Genomic DNA, 17,974 nt, shown 5'->3' on the forward strand with positions numbered 1-17,974 from the left:
AAAAGTTCACCACACAAAAGCCACGCCTCTCAGGAGGGTCATGGTATGCAAATAAGTCAGCCACGCCTCTCAACGGGGCGTGGTATGCAAATCGAGAGTCTGCCCGGGCAAGGCAAATCCGGACACGTCCGGGCGAGTCCGGGCAAGTAACCGCCCGCCGATTTACATACCACGATCATCGGCCGGTGCAAGGTGATTGTGTCATGCTTCTGGTAACCGCGACAATCATATTAAAAGTGAAAATCTTTTCGCTAAATGAAATAAAAACAAAAGTAAGAAAAGAAAAAACACACCCTGTTGGTGATATTTGCATCAGGTCACATTTGAGGAAGTAGTGTGCTCATTGACGAGGAGTTTAATAAGGTGTGGGACATGGCCATGGCTAGCAGCGCATCACTGAGATACGTGATCCCCAAACGGAGACGCAAAGCGAACACAAATATGGATGAATATGTCGTTATGGGAACTAGAGGACACCGTGCAGGGTTAATATTGTATAGGGTTGGTTTATATAGGGTTTTTTGATATAAGCCTTATATCTTATATCAAAGATAACCTTCAGAGCGGGCCGGCTGGGGAGTGCCAAGCACCCCGTACCTGCACTTTCCGTCCCTGCGGTCCCAAATACCGGAACCACCCGAATACCACTTTATTCGACAAAATGAGGTGCGGCCTACAGCCTTAGAAAACCAACCCTATATAAGTCAATACCTCCAACGACAGGTATTGACTTATATAGGGTTGGGAGGGTGATGGGTGATGGGAGGGTGATGGGGGAGGGTGATGGGTGATGGGAGGGTGATGGGGGAGGGTGATGGGGGAGGGTGATGGGGGGGTGCAATAATCCGGTGCAATAATCGAAAACCGATTCAAAATGGCCCCTCGCTACGATTTTCCACGATCACATTTTATTTTCACCACTTCAAATCGACCGAATTTCACCAAATAAGATACCACATTCGATGCACTGATGTCATTTTTATGGCAAAAGTGAGAACAGATTTTAATTTGGAAATAAAACGAAAGCGTGCACAATGGACCCATTCATGCCGCGTGACGCGGTGACGTCATTGCGCTTCCACCTTAAAAGACTTATTTGATATAAGTTAATATTTTGATATAAGCCTTAGAAAACCAACCCTATAGAAGTCAATATCTCCGACAGAGGTGCGCATTCGTGCCGCGTGACGTGGTGACGTCATCGCGCTTTCATCTTAAAAGACATTTGATAAAAGTTAATATATTGATATAAGCCTTAGAAAACCAACCCTTTCGAAGTCAATACCTCCAACGACACAGGTGTGCATTCGTGCCTCGTGACGTGGTGACGTCATCGCGCTTTCATCTTAAAAGACATTTGATATAAGTTAATATTTTGATATAAGCCTTAGAAAACCAACCCTATAGAAGTCAATACCTCCAACGATTTTTCGGGTGACACCGTCACAATTTCGGTCTTCGAGGCCGGCCGATAGGCAAAGTGTGACCGGAAGGGACGAGGTTCTCCTGACCACGTGGCCCTTGACTTGGTTTGTCCGCACAATGTGGGCGCTTTCAGGATGAACTTTAGCCGGGGAGCGTTTGGGCGCCCCGGTCTGATACTGCCGCCCACGCGCAGAACAACTTGTGAGTGTACGTGGGTCCCGGCGGTCCCACTGGCCGAGCGCTACCATGTTTAGACAGCGAACTCCGTCCCCGGGCACCGGCACCTACTCCCGGAAGTTTGAGAGATCAGCAGTGCCGGGCACGGTAGGACACCCGCGGAGCCCCGGCGGACCGGGGACGCGCGAGCCTACGCGTTAGCGTGCTACGGCGGAATCAACGGCTTCGGCCACGGCCGAGCCGATACTCGGCCCGGTCGCCCGGAAATGAACTGGTTCGACGCCCGCGCTAGAGAGGTCGCGGGCGACAGATGTATTAACAAATGATTAATTAATTTGAGACGTCCGATTTCTAGTGTTTGGAAATTTGGAAGAGCTTGACCCTAGCCTTTCCCTTGCGAGGGCAAGGAGGAACTTAACACTTGACACTTAAGCTTAGTTTGAAGTACACCCTGCCAGCGCTCCCGGTGGGACGGCAGGGCAACCAGAAGGGACGAGGTTCTCCTGACCACGTGGCCCTCGATCTGGGAAGCGAGAGGCATTCCATTAGTGGACGCGCCCCTCACGCCCGACTTTTGGGCGGCCCCGGCAGGCCGTTTGTTTTGACGTTCCGTGACAGGCCCCGCACCCCCACCTCCGGGCCGACCGGGCGACCGGAATGAATCCCGGTGTCTCGATCCGAACCTTCAGAGCGGGCCGGCTGGGGAGTGCCAAGCACCCCGTACCTGCACTTTCCGTCCCTGCGGTCCCAAATACCGGAACCACCCGAATACCACTTTATTCGACAAAATGAGGTGCGGCCTACAGCCTTAGAAAACCAACCCTAAATAAGTCAATACCTCCAACGAGAGGGTGGTGGGAGGGTGATGGCAGGGTGATGGGGGAGGGTGATGGGGGAGGGTGATGGGGGAGGGTGATGGGGCAGGGTGATGGGGTGATGTTGGTGATATTTGCATCAGGTCACATTTGAGGAAGTAGTGTGCTCATTGACGAGGAGTTTAATAAGGTGTGGGACATGGCCATGGCTAGCAGCGCATCACTGAGACACGCGATCCCCAAACGGAGACGCAAAGCGAACACAAATATGGATGAATATGTCGTTATGGGAACTAGAGGACACAGAGATGATGACGAAAAAACAGAACTTCAGAGACTGCACCACAACACTATTGATTCAGTGCTTGCAGAGATGGATCACAGATTCAGCGAGCGGAGCTCACACTTTGCTAGTGCACTTGTTGCACTGAATCCAGAAAGTGATACATTTCTTGATGTAAAGGCTGTGAAGCATATTATGGACCTGTCACGATCGCCTATAATTGAGATGGAGTACGAAGTTGCAAAACAGTTTTTCAGCTCACAAAAACAATCACAGCCAATCGATGGGGATTGGACTACACAGCATATCCTCTCAAAGTACCACACACATCTGATCGGAATGCCCAGTGTACTGACTGCTTTCAAACATGCCTCAACATTTGGCGCCTCCACAGCAATGTGCGAGAATTAATTCTCCACTCTGAGAAACGGATTTTCGGACAACAGACACGCAATGCTCCACAAAAGAAAGGCCCAGTTGGTTCAGCTAGCGTTTGAGAGGGACCTAACCCGAAAATGCACAACTGAGTGGAAGGACACCATTCTTAGGAGGTTCAGCACGAACACTCGCCGCCTGCAACTCTTCTGAAGGTAAGCCATGCGTTTAATTCACTTTATGATGCCAGCCTTGGCTTTCATGATTATTACGCAAAATGTTGAATGATTTTTGAGTCTGTCTGCATTTATTCGGTAAGAGTGGAGAAAAATTGTCTATTTCAAATGATGGTCCAATGACGCGCACAGTGCAAATAGTGAGAGAGTGAAACAGTGAGAGACAGACACGTGGCTTGCACGTAGGCTATATTTTGTGCAGTGTGTGTGTGTGTGTGTGTGTGTGTGTGTGTGTGTGTGTGTGTGTGTGTGCAAGAGAGAGACTTTGCAGCATGTTTTTAAATTGCAACTGGGTTGTTGTGTTGTTTGTTGACGGTAAACTCTTATTATCAAGCATTCACATCATAGATTGAGTGCCCCAACGGCAGTTCACCCCCCCCCCCCCACCGTTACCCTAATACCCCCCGATTAGAATTGTTCTGACGCCGACTCTGCCTGGCTCATTGTCAAGTACTCCCCATGGGGAATAAGATATGTTTACGATGATGTCATCGGTGCCTTCGTTATGACATCATAATTCGACAAGTACAACACTTATCCGATCATTATTTTAAAAATTTCAGCAACTGTTGGTCTGATGGACACGAAATTTTCACCATCGGAGCGCCTCCTCGTTGAGAACATTTTAATGATAATCATGACGTCATATGTCATGTGATACAGGCGCCATCTTGGAAAAACCGAAAAATGTTGCAGCTCTCTATCTCCAAAACCGCTGTATGGAAAAAATTGAAACATGTCTCATTGTAAAGAACTCCATATGGGGAATACATGTTAACGATGACGTCATTGGTGCCATTATTATGACGTTGTAGCGGTTCCCGCTGAATGTACACAATCGCCTTGCACCTGCCAGGACGCGGCCAGGGCGCGATCGCCATGCCGGGCTCGTCCGGACGGGCCCAGACGCGCCTCTCCTGGGCATGCCCGGACTCGCTGTTCCCGGGCACGCCCGGTCTCGTCTTTCCCGGGCATGCCCGCTCTCGCCTTTCCAGGGCTCGCCCAGAGCGCCCGGGCACGCCCAGCCTCGACTTGCCAGGCCGCGTCCAGGACGCCCGGGCATGTCCAGACTCGCCTTTCCAGGGCTCGCCCAGAGCGTCCGGGCATGCCCGCTCTCGCCTTTCCAGGGCTCGCCCAGAGCGCTTGGGCATTCCCAGCCTCGACTTGCCAGGCTGCATCCAGGACGCCCGGGCATGTCCAGACTCGCCTTTCCAGGACTCGCCCTTGACACCCGGTCTCGGTTTTCCCAGGCAAACGCCCGGGCATAAATGTGTATATATATTGCTGCCCGATAAACGGGCTTTTCAGAATACCTGAGCTGTTTTGTTTCAATAAAGCAACTCGGACGAATTCCGTCTTTGGTCGAGTCAATTCTTTCGACTCGCGTTGGAGCGCAGCTCCTTCAACGTCATAATTCGACAGGGACAACGCTTAGTCTGATCAGTTTGAAATGTATTGAGTGATCTATGCAATAATTATATTAGAGAATATCAATTTATAATGTCATCGCTCACGTAATCTGGCAGCCATATTGGATCAAAGAAAATTTTTTTTTAACCCTCTTGAGTCTACAAGCCGAATTTATCGGCTCACACCGCATTCAAATGCATTCAAATTCTAATACAGTAGACTCCAGAGGGAACAAGTTGACAAATTGACTGCGCATGGTAAGTATTCTATGAATACCATCTGGTTCCCCTGAAAGAGTTTCCATCTCCAATGTTGTCTCTGATTGTTTCTTCAAAGTCCCACTGTCTGATCAGTTTTAACATACTGAGAACCTTCAGATATGCTAATAACATCCTCTCCAAGAATCCTCTCAAAGAATCTTGGAGTAATCCTCTCCAAGAAGTTCTGTCACTCAAGCTTTTGGGTCTCACTATCTGCCATGATCTTTCCTGGGAAAACCACATTTCAAATCTGGCCTCCAAAGCCAGTCGCCGACTGGGCATCCTCAGTCGTGCGAAGTCCTTCCTTGGCACACCTGAGCTCCTCACCACATACAAGGCTTTCATCCGCAGCTCAATGGAATACTGCTCTCCCCTCTGGGCTGGTGCTCCTGCCTCACACCTAGCTCGCCTTCACGCTGTTGAAACCAAAGCATTCAGAATCATTGGAATCTCCCGTGATGAAGCTAACTCCAAAGGCCTCTCACTCACTCACCGCAGGCAGGTTGGTGGTCTTTCCGTCTTCTACCGACTCCTCTCTGGCCTTGCACCCCCAGCTCTCTCTGGGCTCTGTCCCGCAAATATTCCTACAGGTCGCACAATATCTGCCTGCAACCCTCTTATGGTTAAACTGCCAGAATCAAGACTCTCTGCTCACTTTCACTCCTTCATTCCTCTTTTCTCCCACCTCTGGAACAAACTCCCTCACTCTCTTCAATCCCACTCCACCCTCCAGGTCTTTAAAACAGGTGTTCACCACCATCTCTTATCTTCCCCCATCCAAAACCTTGATCTTTTATACCCCCGCTAATTTCACCTCAATTCCACTTTTTTGAAATACCAACTTCTGTCCAGGAAGTCCTTGGTGTCCTTGTGTTTTATACTTCTCCCTCCCCCCCCCCTTCCCATGCCTCCTCCCCCCGGGCCCTCTCCCTTCCACACATCTCCCTGGTCTCGGATGTTGTGTTTGTGTGCTTCCCCTTCTCCCCATCTTGCCTTCCGCTCCCTCTTTTTGGGTATTTTGTTTGTCTGGTTGATTTGTTTGTGAAGTAAATGTTAGCTCTTTCACGAGCCTCGATTCAGCATACAAAAAATTGGAATCAGTATCGGAATCGGAGGTCAACGTGCAATGTTTGTCTATGTAAACCACAATTTGGATCAAGGTGGGTTATGAGTGCGACGACACTGGCAAAATCGAAAATCGACACTTTAGGGCTTTTTTCAGCACTTTGTGATTGGCAAAAGAAAAGAAAAATATCAAAATATTTTCCTATTACCATGGTTTTCAGAAGAAAAAAATTGCGTTTGGGTTTCTCTTTATTAGAGGCCCAGCACAATTTGTGATGCAATGCCCGTCCGCACAAAGCTGGCAGAGAGCTATATAGCCGAGTCAACAATGAAACCCAGGCAAGACGGCTCAAAAGTAAGTGCGCTAGCTGGGTACCATCTTGTCGGACCATTGCAACCAGGTGCACACACATTTATGTACTTGAAACAAACCTGAAAGCAATCGTCTGATATTCATCATACCCAAGTAGCCAGGAAATCAGCTCAGTAACATGTGATGTCCCTCTGTACCGACCTCGTCCTCATATCCCCCTCTCCATTCCTTCCATCTTTATTTTGTTTTAAACGAGCATCAATCTCAATAGATCAGTACTGCAGAAATGCACTAATTGGCAGAAGTCTGACACGTGTGAAAATGGTAATTTTAACCCTTTTCCTTCTCCTTTCCCAGTGAAGAATATGCATGAGAGCAACGACTTGTCCGATACAGTACCAGTACCTACAATTTGTTTGCTTATTTTTTTTCTTTCTTATTTTGGGGGGGGGGGGGGGCGGGGGCCTTAAATTATCATTTAAAACAGGTAGACTGCTTCTTTTCTATTTTTAAATCGCATTCATTAATCGCGCTGTTAAATTGCCGTTCTTTCAGTTTATTATTAAGAGAAGGTTAACAGATGAGCTATATTTAAAATAACCCAAACAAGGGTGATGGTCAGACTTTGATTGAAGGTATTTCATCAATACATTATCTCAGTTTTTCGTTTGTATAAGTTCATTTTATAAACAAATTGCATGTCTCGGTGGTGTAGTGCTGAGAGCGTCCGCTTCAAGTCTAGGAGGGGGAGGTGGGGCAGTCCAAACCCCAGCCAAGTCATACCAAAGACTTTTAAAATGGGACGTGCCGTTTTCTAGCATTTACATGATAAGAGCACGGACAATCCTCATATGTTGCCATCCATGGAGAGAAGGAAATGGCACTCATGAGTGTGGTTCGAAAGGTGGCACCATTGGTACCCAGAGTACCCAGGGAAGTGATGGCACTTCCCCCAACCTCAGTGGCTGTTTGTTTCTAAAAGCCCGGTGTTGTGTCTCTGTATTTGTCTGTGTGTACGTGGTGTGTATGTGTGTGTATATGTGAATGTGTGAGTTCCACTTCAAGCCTTAGATACTGTAAAAAATAAAAAAAAATAAAGTAATTAGGGGGTTACATCCCCTAAGACTAGGGTGCCAGACCTATTTATACTCCTATAAGAGAATAGTTTGTTCTACTGACGTTTTAGGAGCTTCATATCTTGTCACTGTCTAAGGATATTAAGCTGCAATATGCATCATATTGTTGTGGTTTTGGAAAATTCACCCCCTGAACGGAGGGGGGGGGGGGGGTACACCCATATACACCCCAGAAATCCCGAGATAGTTATTTATTTGTCTATGGAAAAGGAATACCTCTGCCCATTGTCTAACGGGATCGGGAATGGTAACATGCGTTGTGGTTGGTTTAGTCTGACGTTCCGCAACCATTGGGTCACGACCCAATGTTTGGGTCGCGAAGGATTTTCAATGGGTCACACGATCGTTTCAGAAATCGCGGGGGAAAAAACTTTATCGACGATTTACTTCTCCCGACTGAACAGAACAGAGATCAAACGAAGGCCGACACAAACTTTATAGTGTGGACTCTCCCACCGCGCTGTACCGATGTACCACGATGTACAGCGCTATACCGATGTACCACGCTGTACTGATGTACCGCGATGTACCGATGTACCGCGATGTACTGTGCGTGCATCCGGTCAGTCAGATCATACGTTTAGTTTCCGTCACGCGAATGTCCATCGCTTTTCATTCGAAAGATTGAGCTGTGAGCGTAAGGTACTCGCCATGGCTGGAAAGTATCAGCCTGTGTTCCTGAACTATGGGTTCACCTTGAATATCGATGAGCACAATGTTCATCGACCAGTGTGTGGTATGCCTCGACGTGTTGGCCAACGCGTCCCTCGGGTCCCAAAAGCTGAAACGGCACCTCGAGAAAAAACATGGAGATCATGTCAACAAGTCACGGGAGTTTTTTCTCCAGAAAGAACGCGAGATGAACAACAGCAAGTCAGTAATGAGATGAACAACAGCAAGTCAGCAAGTCAGCATCCCTGCACCCCGGACGCCGCCGGTCGCCAGAGGGCGCTTCGCCGGGTCATGCGTTTGCCCCGCAAACTGGCCCTCCAGGTGCGCGGGAATTCTGGGGGGGTGTGTGTGGCGGACACGAAAGCTCACTGGCGTGAGGGCATCATTCCACGCACCAAGTGGGCGGTGGCCACGCCCAAGGGGTAGGCGTGGCCGCGGGATATACACCGGGCGCGCAGCCCGGAGCGCGCCAGTGCTACAGTTGAGCTCGTTTAATAAAGACTCTTAAACTCACTGCGTTGTCCGCTTCCTTCTTGTTGTACAAGCAAGCGCGCATAGCACCGTGCTTCAACGTCATAAGCAATCGATATTTCCGTGAAGGTTTGTGGGGGGGGGGGGGGGGGGGGTTCGATGGGTCGTCACTGGATGCCTGGGTTTTTATTGGGTCCTGGGCTAAAAAGGTTGCAGAACGCAGGTTTAGTCGATGTATTCCCGTTGTGGTGTCTCCCCATTTACAACGATCTCTTTCTTTCAATCTGCTTTCGGTCCGTCCGTTCCACCCCACGAGTTCATTCCCACCTCCGTTTGTTCAATTCTTTACTCTTTCATTTGTGGTAATTATCATCCATCCAAATTCATACCGGCAACCGAAGCCCCAAAAGTAACAATTAATTGTCAACAATCCTCCAGATCGGGCGTCTTACCTTCTTGTACTTCGACCTTCGTGACCCGGGGAACACCCCAAATACATGCCATTCAAACAAACCTTTCTTTTCACTCGTACCAAATGCAGGGAGCATGAGGCCGGATCTTTCAAGCACACCAAGTGCTGCACAAAAAAGTGGAACGCCAAGTCATGCGATATGCATACTGTATAAGGAACATTCCCGTGGGAGGGAAAAGGTGGGAGACATGCTCTTACCGCTTTACTTGTGAGGTGAAGGAGTGAGGGTTTTGTTGAAAGCTGCCTTACACACTGGGAATTTCCATGGGCCTCATTGTGGTTCCCTCCCCCCTTCATGTGCGCACCAATGGAGAAGGCTGCATTAAGCTGACAGACGATTGCATGGGCTGTGCTCGCCTGGAAGCCACGCCCTGCATGGAAAGTATAAAGGGCAGAAGGCAGCTGAATTTGGGGTGGGGGTGGTGAGCTGTGGTGAGCTGCAGTGGTGCTGAGCTGCCGTGGTGGTGAGCTTCCTTGGGGTGCCTCAGAACGAGCTCGGCAGTCACGAGTTGCTCGAATCTGCTCGAAGGTTCACCTGAAGGGAATGAACCACTCAAAGTCACGTTCGTCTGCTGGAACGTGCAGTGACACCACTCCGACATTAACACTGCATCACCCCCTCATTATAACTTCCTCCCCCCCACCTGTATTATTTGGCCCCATCCCGACCCACCTGGCTAGTTAAGGTGAGCCTGGAGTCGTTCCCATACTCCTAACAGCCTCTTTCGTTGTCTCTGTTTGTAATTAAGATCCTATAGCGATACAAAGGATAAGTCTGCTCTTTCGTGTCTTTTTACTTTGTTTTTTGTTGAAGATACATTCCCTTTTGCCTTTGCTTAGTTAATAAAGAGCTATAAATAAAGTGTTTTTCACCAATGCTTTGTGATAAATACTCGTGCATTTCCCATCTGCTTCGTCCTTGCCCTTTCTTCCATTGATCCAACATAAAGGTGTACGTAGTTGATAGCCAGGAGTTCTGCCCCACTGTTTCGCTTCGGTCGTGTTTTGCCAGTGTTTACTCAGTTTCCTCGGCCGTAGTAGTAATAGGAGGTGAAGGACGGGTGAATGTTAAGGGCATGGTCATTAGCCGAGGTCATTGAGTCACCAACAGATAACACAACATAAAGGTGTGGGGTCCCTGTTAGACACAAATATCTCAACCAGCATCCACGGTTGCTCAACAACCCAATGGGCCGTGGAGTTAGCCGTAGCCTGGTAACCTAAGGTCCGGAGGTCAGGAAGCAAGTCCGAGAATAGCTTGGAGAAAATGCCAAACAATAGAAAATAAAGGACATTCAAAAAATATCGTTGTTTATGCTGGACGACCCACGTGCTCTTAGGAGGAACCAAGTGATGCTCTGAAAAGTTCATATAAAGGGGCACCAATTTGATTTGTCCAGCTGCATGAAGTAATAATAATAATAATACATTTATTTTATATAACGCTTTTCAAGAAGCCCAAAGACGCTTTGACAGAGTACAAAAAACAAATGCAAAAGACAAAAATCAATAGGTAAATAATCAAAGCAAAAGGAAGGAGAAGGAGAAGAGATAGTCAGGGGTTAAATGCTGTGGGTTAAATGTTGAATACAGTGTTGAACAGGTGGGTCTTGAGTGATGTTTTGAATGTGGTGAGTGAGGAGGAGTCTCTGATGGTGTGAGGTAGTGAGTTCCAGAGGATGGGAGCAGCGATGGAGAAGGCCCTGTCCCCCCAGGATCTGAATTTGGTCCGGATGGGGGGGGGGGGCAGGAGGTTGGTACCAGCAGAGAGGAGGTTGCGGGTGGGAGTGTGTCTGGAGAGGACGTCAGTCAGGTAGGATGGGGCCAGGTTATGGAGGGCTTTGTCGGTCAAGAGGAGGATTTTGTACTGGATTCTCTGGGGGATGGGGAGCCAGTGAAGCTTGTAAAGGACGGGGGTGATGTGGTCACGGGTCCGGGATTGAGTGAGTAGAGAGGCAGCGGAGTTCTGAATGTATTGGAGTTTATTGTTGATTATTGAGGGTGAACCATAGAGGAGGCTGTTGCAGTAGTCCAGACGGGAGGTGATGAAGGCGTGGATGAGGCTTTCTGCAGCCGTGGAGGAGAGGGATAGACAGAGACGGGCGATGTTTTTCAGGTGAAAGAAGGCTGTCTTTGTGATCTGTTTAGTGTATTTGTCGAAGGAGAGGGTTTGGTCAAAGATGATGCCAAGATTCCGGATGTGAGGGGAGGTGGATACTGGGAAACCGTCGATGTTGAGGGCAAAGTTATGGGTGGATTTGGTGAGCGTTTTTGGGCCAATGATGATTATTTCAGATTTATCATAGTTAAGTTTGAGGAAGTTGATTTGAAGCCAGGATTTTATTTCAGTGATGCAGTTTGTCAGGATAGAGTGGGTGGCGGTGGAGATGGACTTGGTGGAGATGAAAAGCTGGATGTCATCGGCGAAGCAGTGGAATTGGAGACCATGACGGCGGATTAAGTGACCAAGGGGGGACAGGTACAGGATGAAGAGGAGGGGGCCAAGAACTGAACCTTGGGGAACACCTTGGGGGAGGGGAGCAGTGGGGGATTTGCAGTTATTGATGGAGATGAACTGGCGTCTGTCAGAGAGGTATGATTTGATCCAAGAGAGGGCAGTGCCGGTAATGTTAAAGGTGGTTTCAAGTCGGGTGAGGAGGATGGTGTGATTGATGGTGTCAAAGGCGGCGCTGAGGTCGAGGAGGATGAGAATGTTGAGGTTGCCAGCGTCAGAGGAGAGGAGAAGGTCGTTGGTGATTTTGAGGAGAGCAGTTTCAGTACTGTGGTTGGAGCGGAATCCGGATTGGAATGTTTCATGCAGGTTATTGGCAGAGAGGTGATGTTTAAGTTGAGTGGCTACAGCGCGTTCCAAAACTTTTGACACAAGGGTAGGTTGGAGATGGGTCTGAAGTTATTTAGGGTGTCAGGGTTGAGTCCCGGTTTTTTCAGAATGGGGGTAACAGCAGCAATTTTGAGGGATGGTGGGACGATGCCTGTAGACAGGGAGGAGTTTATTGTTGCAGTGATAAGTGGAGAGAGAGCAGGAAGGGAACATGTCTTTCAATCCTGACAAATCTCACACTCTTACAATGTCTCTCCGAAAGGACCGACTGGACAACCCTCCCATCTACTTTCTCAACAATCCTCTCCAAGAAGTTCTGTCGCTCAAGCTTTTGGGTCTCACTATCTGCCATGATCTTTCTTGGGAAAACCACATTTCCAAGCTGGCCTCCAAAGCCAGTCGCCGACTGGGCATCCTCCGTCGTGCGAAGTCCTTCCTTGGCACACCTGAGCTCCTCACCACATACAAGGCTTTCATCCACAGCTCAATGGAATACTGTTCCCCCCTATGGGCTGGTGCTCCTGCCTCACACCTTGCTCGGCTTCACGCTGTTGAGGCCAAAGCTTTCAGAATCATTGGAATCTCCTGCGATGTAGTCAACGCCGAGGGCCTTTCACTCACTCACCGCAAGCAGGTTGGTGGTCTTTCTGTCTTCTACCGACTCCTCTCCGGCCTTGCTCCCCCAGCTCTCTCTGTGCTCTGTCCCCCCAATATTCCTTCAGGTCGCACAAGATCTGCCTGCAACCCTCTTCTGGTTAAACTGCCAAAGTCTAGGCTCTCTGCTCACCTTCACTCTTTCATTCCCCTTTTCTCCCACCTCTGGAACAAACTCCCCCACTCCCTTCAATCCCACTCCTCCCTCCAGGTCTTTAAAACAGCTGTTCACCACCATCTCTTATCTTCCCCCATCGAAAACCTTGATCTTTTCTACCCCCGCTAATTCACCCCAGAGTCCTTGCAGTGTTCATATGTTTTAATCCTCTCCCACCTCCCCACAAGTCCTCCCGATGTCCCTGCTCTCAAATGTTGTGTTTGTGTCCTTCCCCCTCTCTTTTGTGTCCTTCCCCCTCTCTCCCCATCTTGTCTACCGCTCCCCTTGTTTTTTGTGTTTTGTGTGTCGGTTTGTCTTTTTGTGTGATTAATGTTAGCTCTTTCACGAGCCTCGATCTTGTATACAAAAAAAAAAAAAAAAAAAAAAAGGGAGGCCTTGACAAAGCTGGAGGGGATTGGGTCAAGAGTGCAGGTGGCAGTTTTCATTCCTATGAGGAATTCAGAGAGGTCAGTAGGGGAGACTGGGGAGAAGTGAGACAGGGGTTGGCAGGATAAGGGGGGGGCAGGTAGTTTGAGGGGGAGTGGGTGCGGTGGTGGTTAAGCTGTTGTAGATGTTGGCAATTTTGCATTGGAAGAATGAAAGGAAGGAGATGCAGTTGTCTACTGTGAATGACTGGGTGGTGGTGTTTAGGGGGCTGAGGAGTTTGTTTATTGTAGAGAAGAGTGCTTTTGGGTTTCCAGAGCCAGAGTGGATAATTTGAGAGTAGTAGGCGGAGCAGGCGCTGGAGAGGGCATCTTTGTAGTGTTGTAGGTGGTCCTTGTAGGCTTGGGAGTGAATTGTGAGACCTGTTTTATTGCGGAGTCTTTCAAGTTGGTGAGCATGAGTTTTCATCAGGCAGAGTTCAGGGTTAAACCAGGGAGCAGAATGGGTGAAAGAAACTGTTTTGGTTTTTATAGGCACAAGCTGGTCAAGGCAGGAGGAGAGAGTGTGGTTGTAGTAGTCAGTGAGGTCAGAAGGGGTGTGGAGGTCAACGAAGGGGTGTGGAGGTCAACGAAGGGAGAAGTGGACATTTTTTCAGAGAGGGTGTATGCGAATGAGGTAGGTGAAAGAGCGTTTAGCTTACGGAAGTTGATAGTGCGATAATGCCTTGGTGCTGGGGTGGGGATGTTGATGGTCATAGTGATGGCTAAGTGGTCAGAGAGGGTGAGGTCAGAGCCAGAGAGATTGTGCAAAATTAATCCAGGAGAGCAGACAAGGTCCAGAATGTGACCACGGTTATGGGTAGGAATTTATAATGTAAATGTATTTGCATTATAAATTGTAGAAGCGTCGAAGTGTCGAAGTAAATGTATTTTAACCTATATATGCAACTGTGTATATATATATATATATATATATATATATATATATATATATATATATATATATATATATATATATATATATATATATATATATATATACACACACATATGTTTTTGAATATCTCAACTTTCTGAGATATCATGCTCAGGCAGACAGACGAAAAATGACTCATCGAGCAACACTTGGCAAAACAGAACAAAGCAGAATGCCACTCAGTGGAGCATCCTTTTGACCTCAAAAATAATTAGTGGTTGAATTCAGTGACCTGATATGCAAATCGTTTTCAAAAAGTTTAAGTTAATCGGATGAAAAGACAATTTTGGCCTATGTTGACCTTTTGGCCAATGTTGATCTCAAAAATATTTAGTGGTTGAATTCAGCAAGCTGATATGTAAATCCTGTTCACATTTCAAGTCAATCGGATGAAAATTGAGGATTTCAGAAATTCAAAAAAAGTGGTTGACCTTTGGCCTATGTTGACCTTTTGGCCTACGCTGATCTCAAAAATAGTTGGTGGTTGAATTCAGTTAGCCGATATGTAAATGCTATTCAAATTTCAAGTCAATCAGATGAAAACTGAGGATTTTAGAAATTTGAAAAAAAGTGGTTGACCTTTGGCCTATGCTGACCTTTTCACCTTTTGACCTCAAAAATATATAGGAATTTGTCAGACCACGAACTCTACCATTTGGTGGAGTTTCATGAAGATCGGTTCAAAACTAAAACCTGTAGTCAAGTATAAATGAGCAGACAGACAAACACACAAACAAACAAACAAACACACAAACACACAAACCGGAGTGATCAACAAACTTGCAAAAAATCCCCCCCCCCCCCACTCCAAGTAATAAACTGCCTCAAATGCAATACCCTCTCCTCTGGCGAGGGTAATAACACAGACAGTGCATTTGTGCTTTGAGGACATTCCTGTATTGTGGAACCGTTCACAACTTCAAGTTTCATGAAAAACAAAGGCAGGAGTCTTCTTCTGATAAACAATTTTACAACAAGGGTGTTCTCCCAAGATCACACACGGCAATGAAACATGGACTACAGCAAAGATTTAGTATACATTGGTGTTCAAACTGCCATGCAAAGATGCCATCTGAGCAAAACCAAAATGGGACAAGAAAAACAACTAAATCAGAGAGAAAACAAAATTCCTAAACACTGGTCACAATCAAAAAACTCAAATGGAACTTGGCTGGACACATGGCAAGGACAGACAATAACTACAAACTGGCAACCGAACGAAGACCGTGAAAGAAGCACAATGAGATCCAAGATAAGATTGAGAGATTACGTTCTGTTACCATTTGAGTTTTTGGCATCAGATTTTCAACAATTCTCTATTATGAGAATATGGAGAACCTGATAAATAAATGTTACATTTTTTAAATAAGCTGTCATTTTCTTAAAACTTGAGCAGATGGGGTTAGAATGTTGAGATTCTTGTTGTCTTTTGGCAGCAATTTGCAGTCATTGTTGTGGACATTCTGGTGACAGCCAGCCATATGGCTTTCATCAAGGGGTGTGGGGTGCTGGCTGGTTGTCAGGGGTTCCAGATGGTATTTAGAGGAGTTGTGCTGTATATACCCAAAGGGCTGTACGTTTTCAAGACTGCTTTCTCCTTACTCGTTCACTGAATACCCTGCCTACTGCTGAGGATCGCTTACAAAGAAGGCACGTACAACCCAGCATGAGTAATGCTATGTGAATTTATCAAACCTTTATCAGCAAAACTTTTCCCGCAGTGAGAGCATTTTTTATGTGAGCACTCCAGCGTGGGTTGCACGACGGAAGTTCAAGCTTCGTTGAGAAATAAAATCCTTGTCACAAATAAAACATTTGTAAGGATGGTATTGTTGGTTGTTGTCTACATATGCAGGTTTTATGAGGTGGGAGGAAGTTCTCCCAGAATTAAAAATCTCCACCTTTTTCAGTGAAGGATCATTATTCATGAACCAGTTTGTGAAACTTCATTCTCATAGTTTTGTTCCAAGGGCTCGTTTTAGAATTCTCACAGAACCTCTGACACCCTCCAACTGCAGTTTGTTTGTCGTGATATTCCCTGGAATGGTTTTTAAGTACTCAGTTAGGGTTTTCTTGATCATCCGGATTCCCTGTTGCTCTGATTATCACTGGTACAATTTCAGGTTTCTTCAATTTCGAAAACAACTTCACATCATTTTTCATATCCTGGTCTTTCAGATTTCAGCTCTCTTCCATCGATCTTCATATGTGATATCAAACTGTCTTTTCGAGAGAAACCTTTAGCACATATCGAGCATTTGTGAGGTCTCTCCTGTATGGATCTTCATATGTAATATCAAACTGCCTTTTTGAGAGAAACCTTCATCACATATCGAGCATCTGTGAGGACGCTCTCCTGTATGGATCCTCATATGCAATTTCAAACTGCCTTTTTGAGAGAAGCCTTTATCACAAATGGAGCATTTGTAAGGACGCTCTCCGGTATGGATCCTCATATGTGATTTCAAATCAATGTTTTGAGAGAAACCTTTATCACATATCGAGCATGTGTGGGGTCGCTCTCCTGTATGGATCCTCATGTGTAATTTCAAATTGCCTTTTTGAGAGAAACCTTTATCACATATCGAGCATGTGTGAGGTTGCTCTCCTGTATGGATCCTCATGTGTAATTTCAAAGCTCTGTTTTGAGAGAAACCTTTATCACAAATGGAGCATTTGTAAGGACGCTCTCCTGTATGGATCCTCATATGTAATTTCAAATCTCTGTTTTGAGAGAAACCTTTATCACAAATCGAGCATGTGTAAGGACGCTCTCCGGTATGGATCCTCATGTGTAATTTCAAATTGCCTTTTTGAGAGAAACCTTTATCACACATCGAGCATGTGTGAGGGCGCTCTCCTGTATGGATCCTCATATGTAATTTCAAATCTCTGTTTTGAGAGAAACCTTTATCACATATCGAGCATGTGTGAAGGCGCTCTCCTGTATGGATCCTCATATGTAATTTCAAATTGCCTTTTTGAGAGAAACCTTTATCACACATCGAGCATGTGTGAGGGCGCTCTCCTGTATGGATCCTCATATGTAATTTCAAATCTCTGTTTTGAGAGAAACCTTTATCACAAATGGAGCATTTGTAAGGACGCAAACCTGTATGGATCCTCATATGTAATTTAAAACTGCCTTTTTGAGAGAAACCTTTATCACATATCGAGCATGTGTGATGGCGATCTCCTGTATGGATCCTCAAATGTAATTTAAATTCGTGTTTTTCAGAGAAACCTTGATCACATATCAAGCATTTGTGTGGACGCTCTCCTGTGTGGATCTTCATATGCCTTTTCAAACTGCTCTTGCAAGAGAAATCTTTATCACAGACGGAGCACTTGTGGGGGCGTTTTCCAGTGTGTATCGTCCTGTGCATTTTCATGTTACTCGTTGAAGCAAAATCCATTCTGCACACATTACACTTACAAAGGATTCGCTTTTTTTGACGCTTATTGTGTTTGTTTAATTTAACACTAATATTTGTGTTGCGAGGCCAAGACATGCACTTGTATTTTATAGAAAGGGAGTCTTGATTTCGTGATTTTTTTTTCAAAAAAGGCTTCTTCCTCACTGTCAAGCTGCGACTGGACCTTATTTGTCCCAAATTTCTTCTGGTTTGTTCTACAGAAACAAAGAACACATTTCCTTTTTTTTTTTGTCAAAATCAAAATGCAAAATATTTAACACTTCTCCGAAAATTATATATTTTCTCAACACAAAATATTGTCTGTTAATTTTTTACGTTTCCACTCACCAGTTGCAAAACAGGAAGCACTTCCATTTGTCATGTCAATACCATCTGATCCTTCCTTTGCAGAAGCACATTTTGAATCTTCTGTGAC

The 17,974-nt window shown here is 46.3% G+C and overlaps 1 protein-coding gene across 1 annotated transcript; it reads right to left on the reverse strand.

Annotated features, from left to right (window-relative positions):
• Nucleotides 1-3,204: 3,204 nt before the first annotated feature.
• LOC144889883 (uncharacterized) lies at nucleotides 3,205-17,748 on the reverse strand. Its single transcript, XM_078771086.1, has 4 exons — nucleotides 16,443-17,748; nucleotides 9,416-9,481; nucleotides 9,153-9,215; nucleotides 3,205-3,284 (listed from the first exon to the last, which is right to left on the reverse strand). The coding sequence occupies exons 1-4, from the start codon at nucleotides 17,632-17,634 to the stop codon at nucleotides 3,205-3,207; spliced, it is 1,401 nt and encodes a 466-aa protein (XP_078627212.1). The 5' UTR covers nucleotides 17,635-17,748.
• Between the last annotated feature and the right edge of the window lie 226 nt (nucleotides 17,749-17,974).

The sequence above is a fragment of the Myxine glutinosa genome, chromosome 1 (genome assembly GCF_964187855.1).
Source record: "Myxine glutinosa chromosome 1, kmMyxGlut1.1, whole genome shotgun sequence".
In the NCBI taxonomy this organism is placed as follows: domain Eukaryota; kingdom Metazoa; phylum Chordata; class Myxini; order Myxiniformes; family Myxinidae; genus Myxine; species Myxine glutinosa.

Excerpts from the sequence above, each read along its gene's own strand:
- LOC144889883 (XM_078771086.1), bottom strand. The coding sequence starts at position 17,634 with ATGTCTTGGCCTCGCAACACAAATATTAGTGTTAAATTAAACAAACAC. Across the intron at positions 9,482-16,442 it reads ATGCTCGATATGTGATGAAG|GGCGTGGCTTCCAGGCGAGC; the intron begins GTTTCTCTCAAA and ends CTTTCCATGCAG. Across the intron at positions 9,216-9,415 it reads TAATGCAGCCTTCTCCATTG|CACTTGGTGTGCTTGAAAGA; the intron begins GTGCGCACATGA and ends TTTTTTGTGCAG.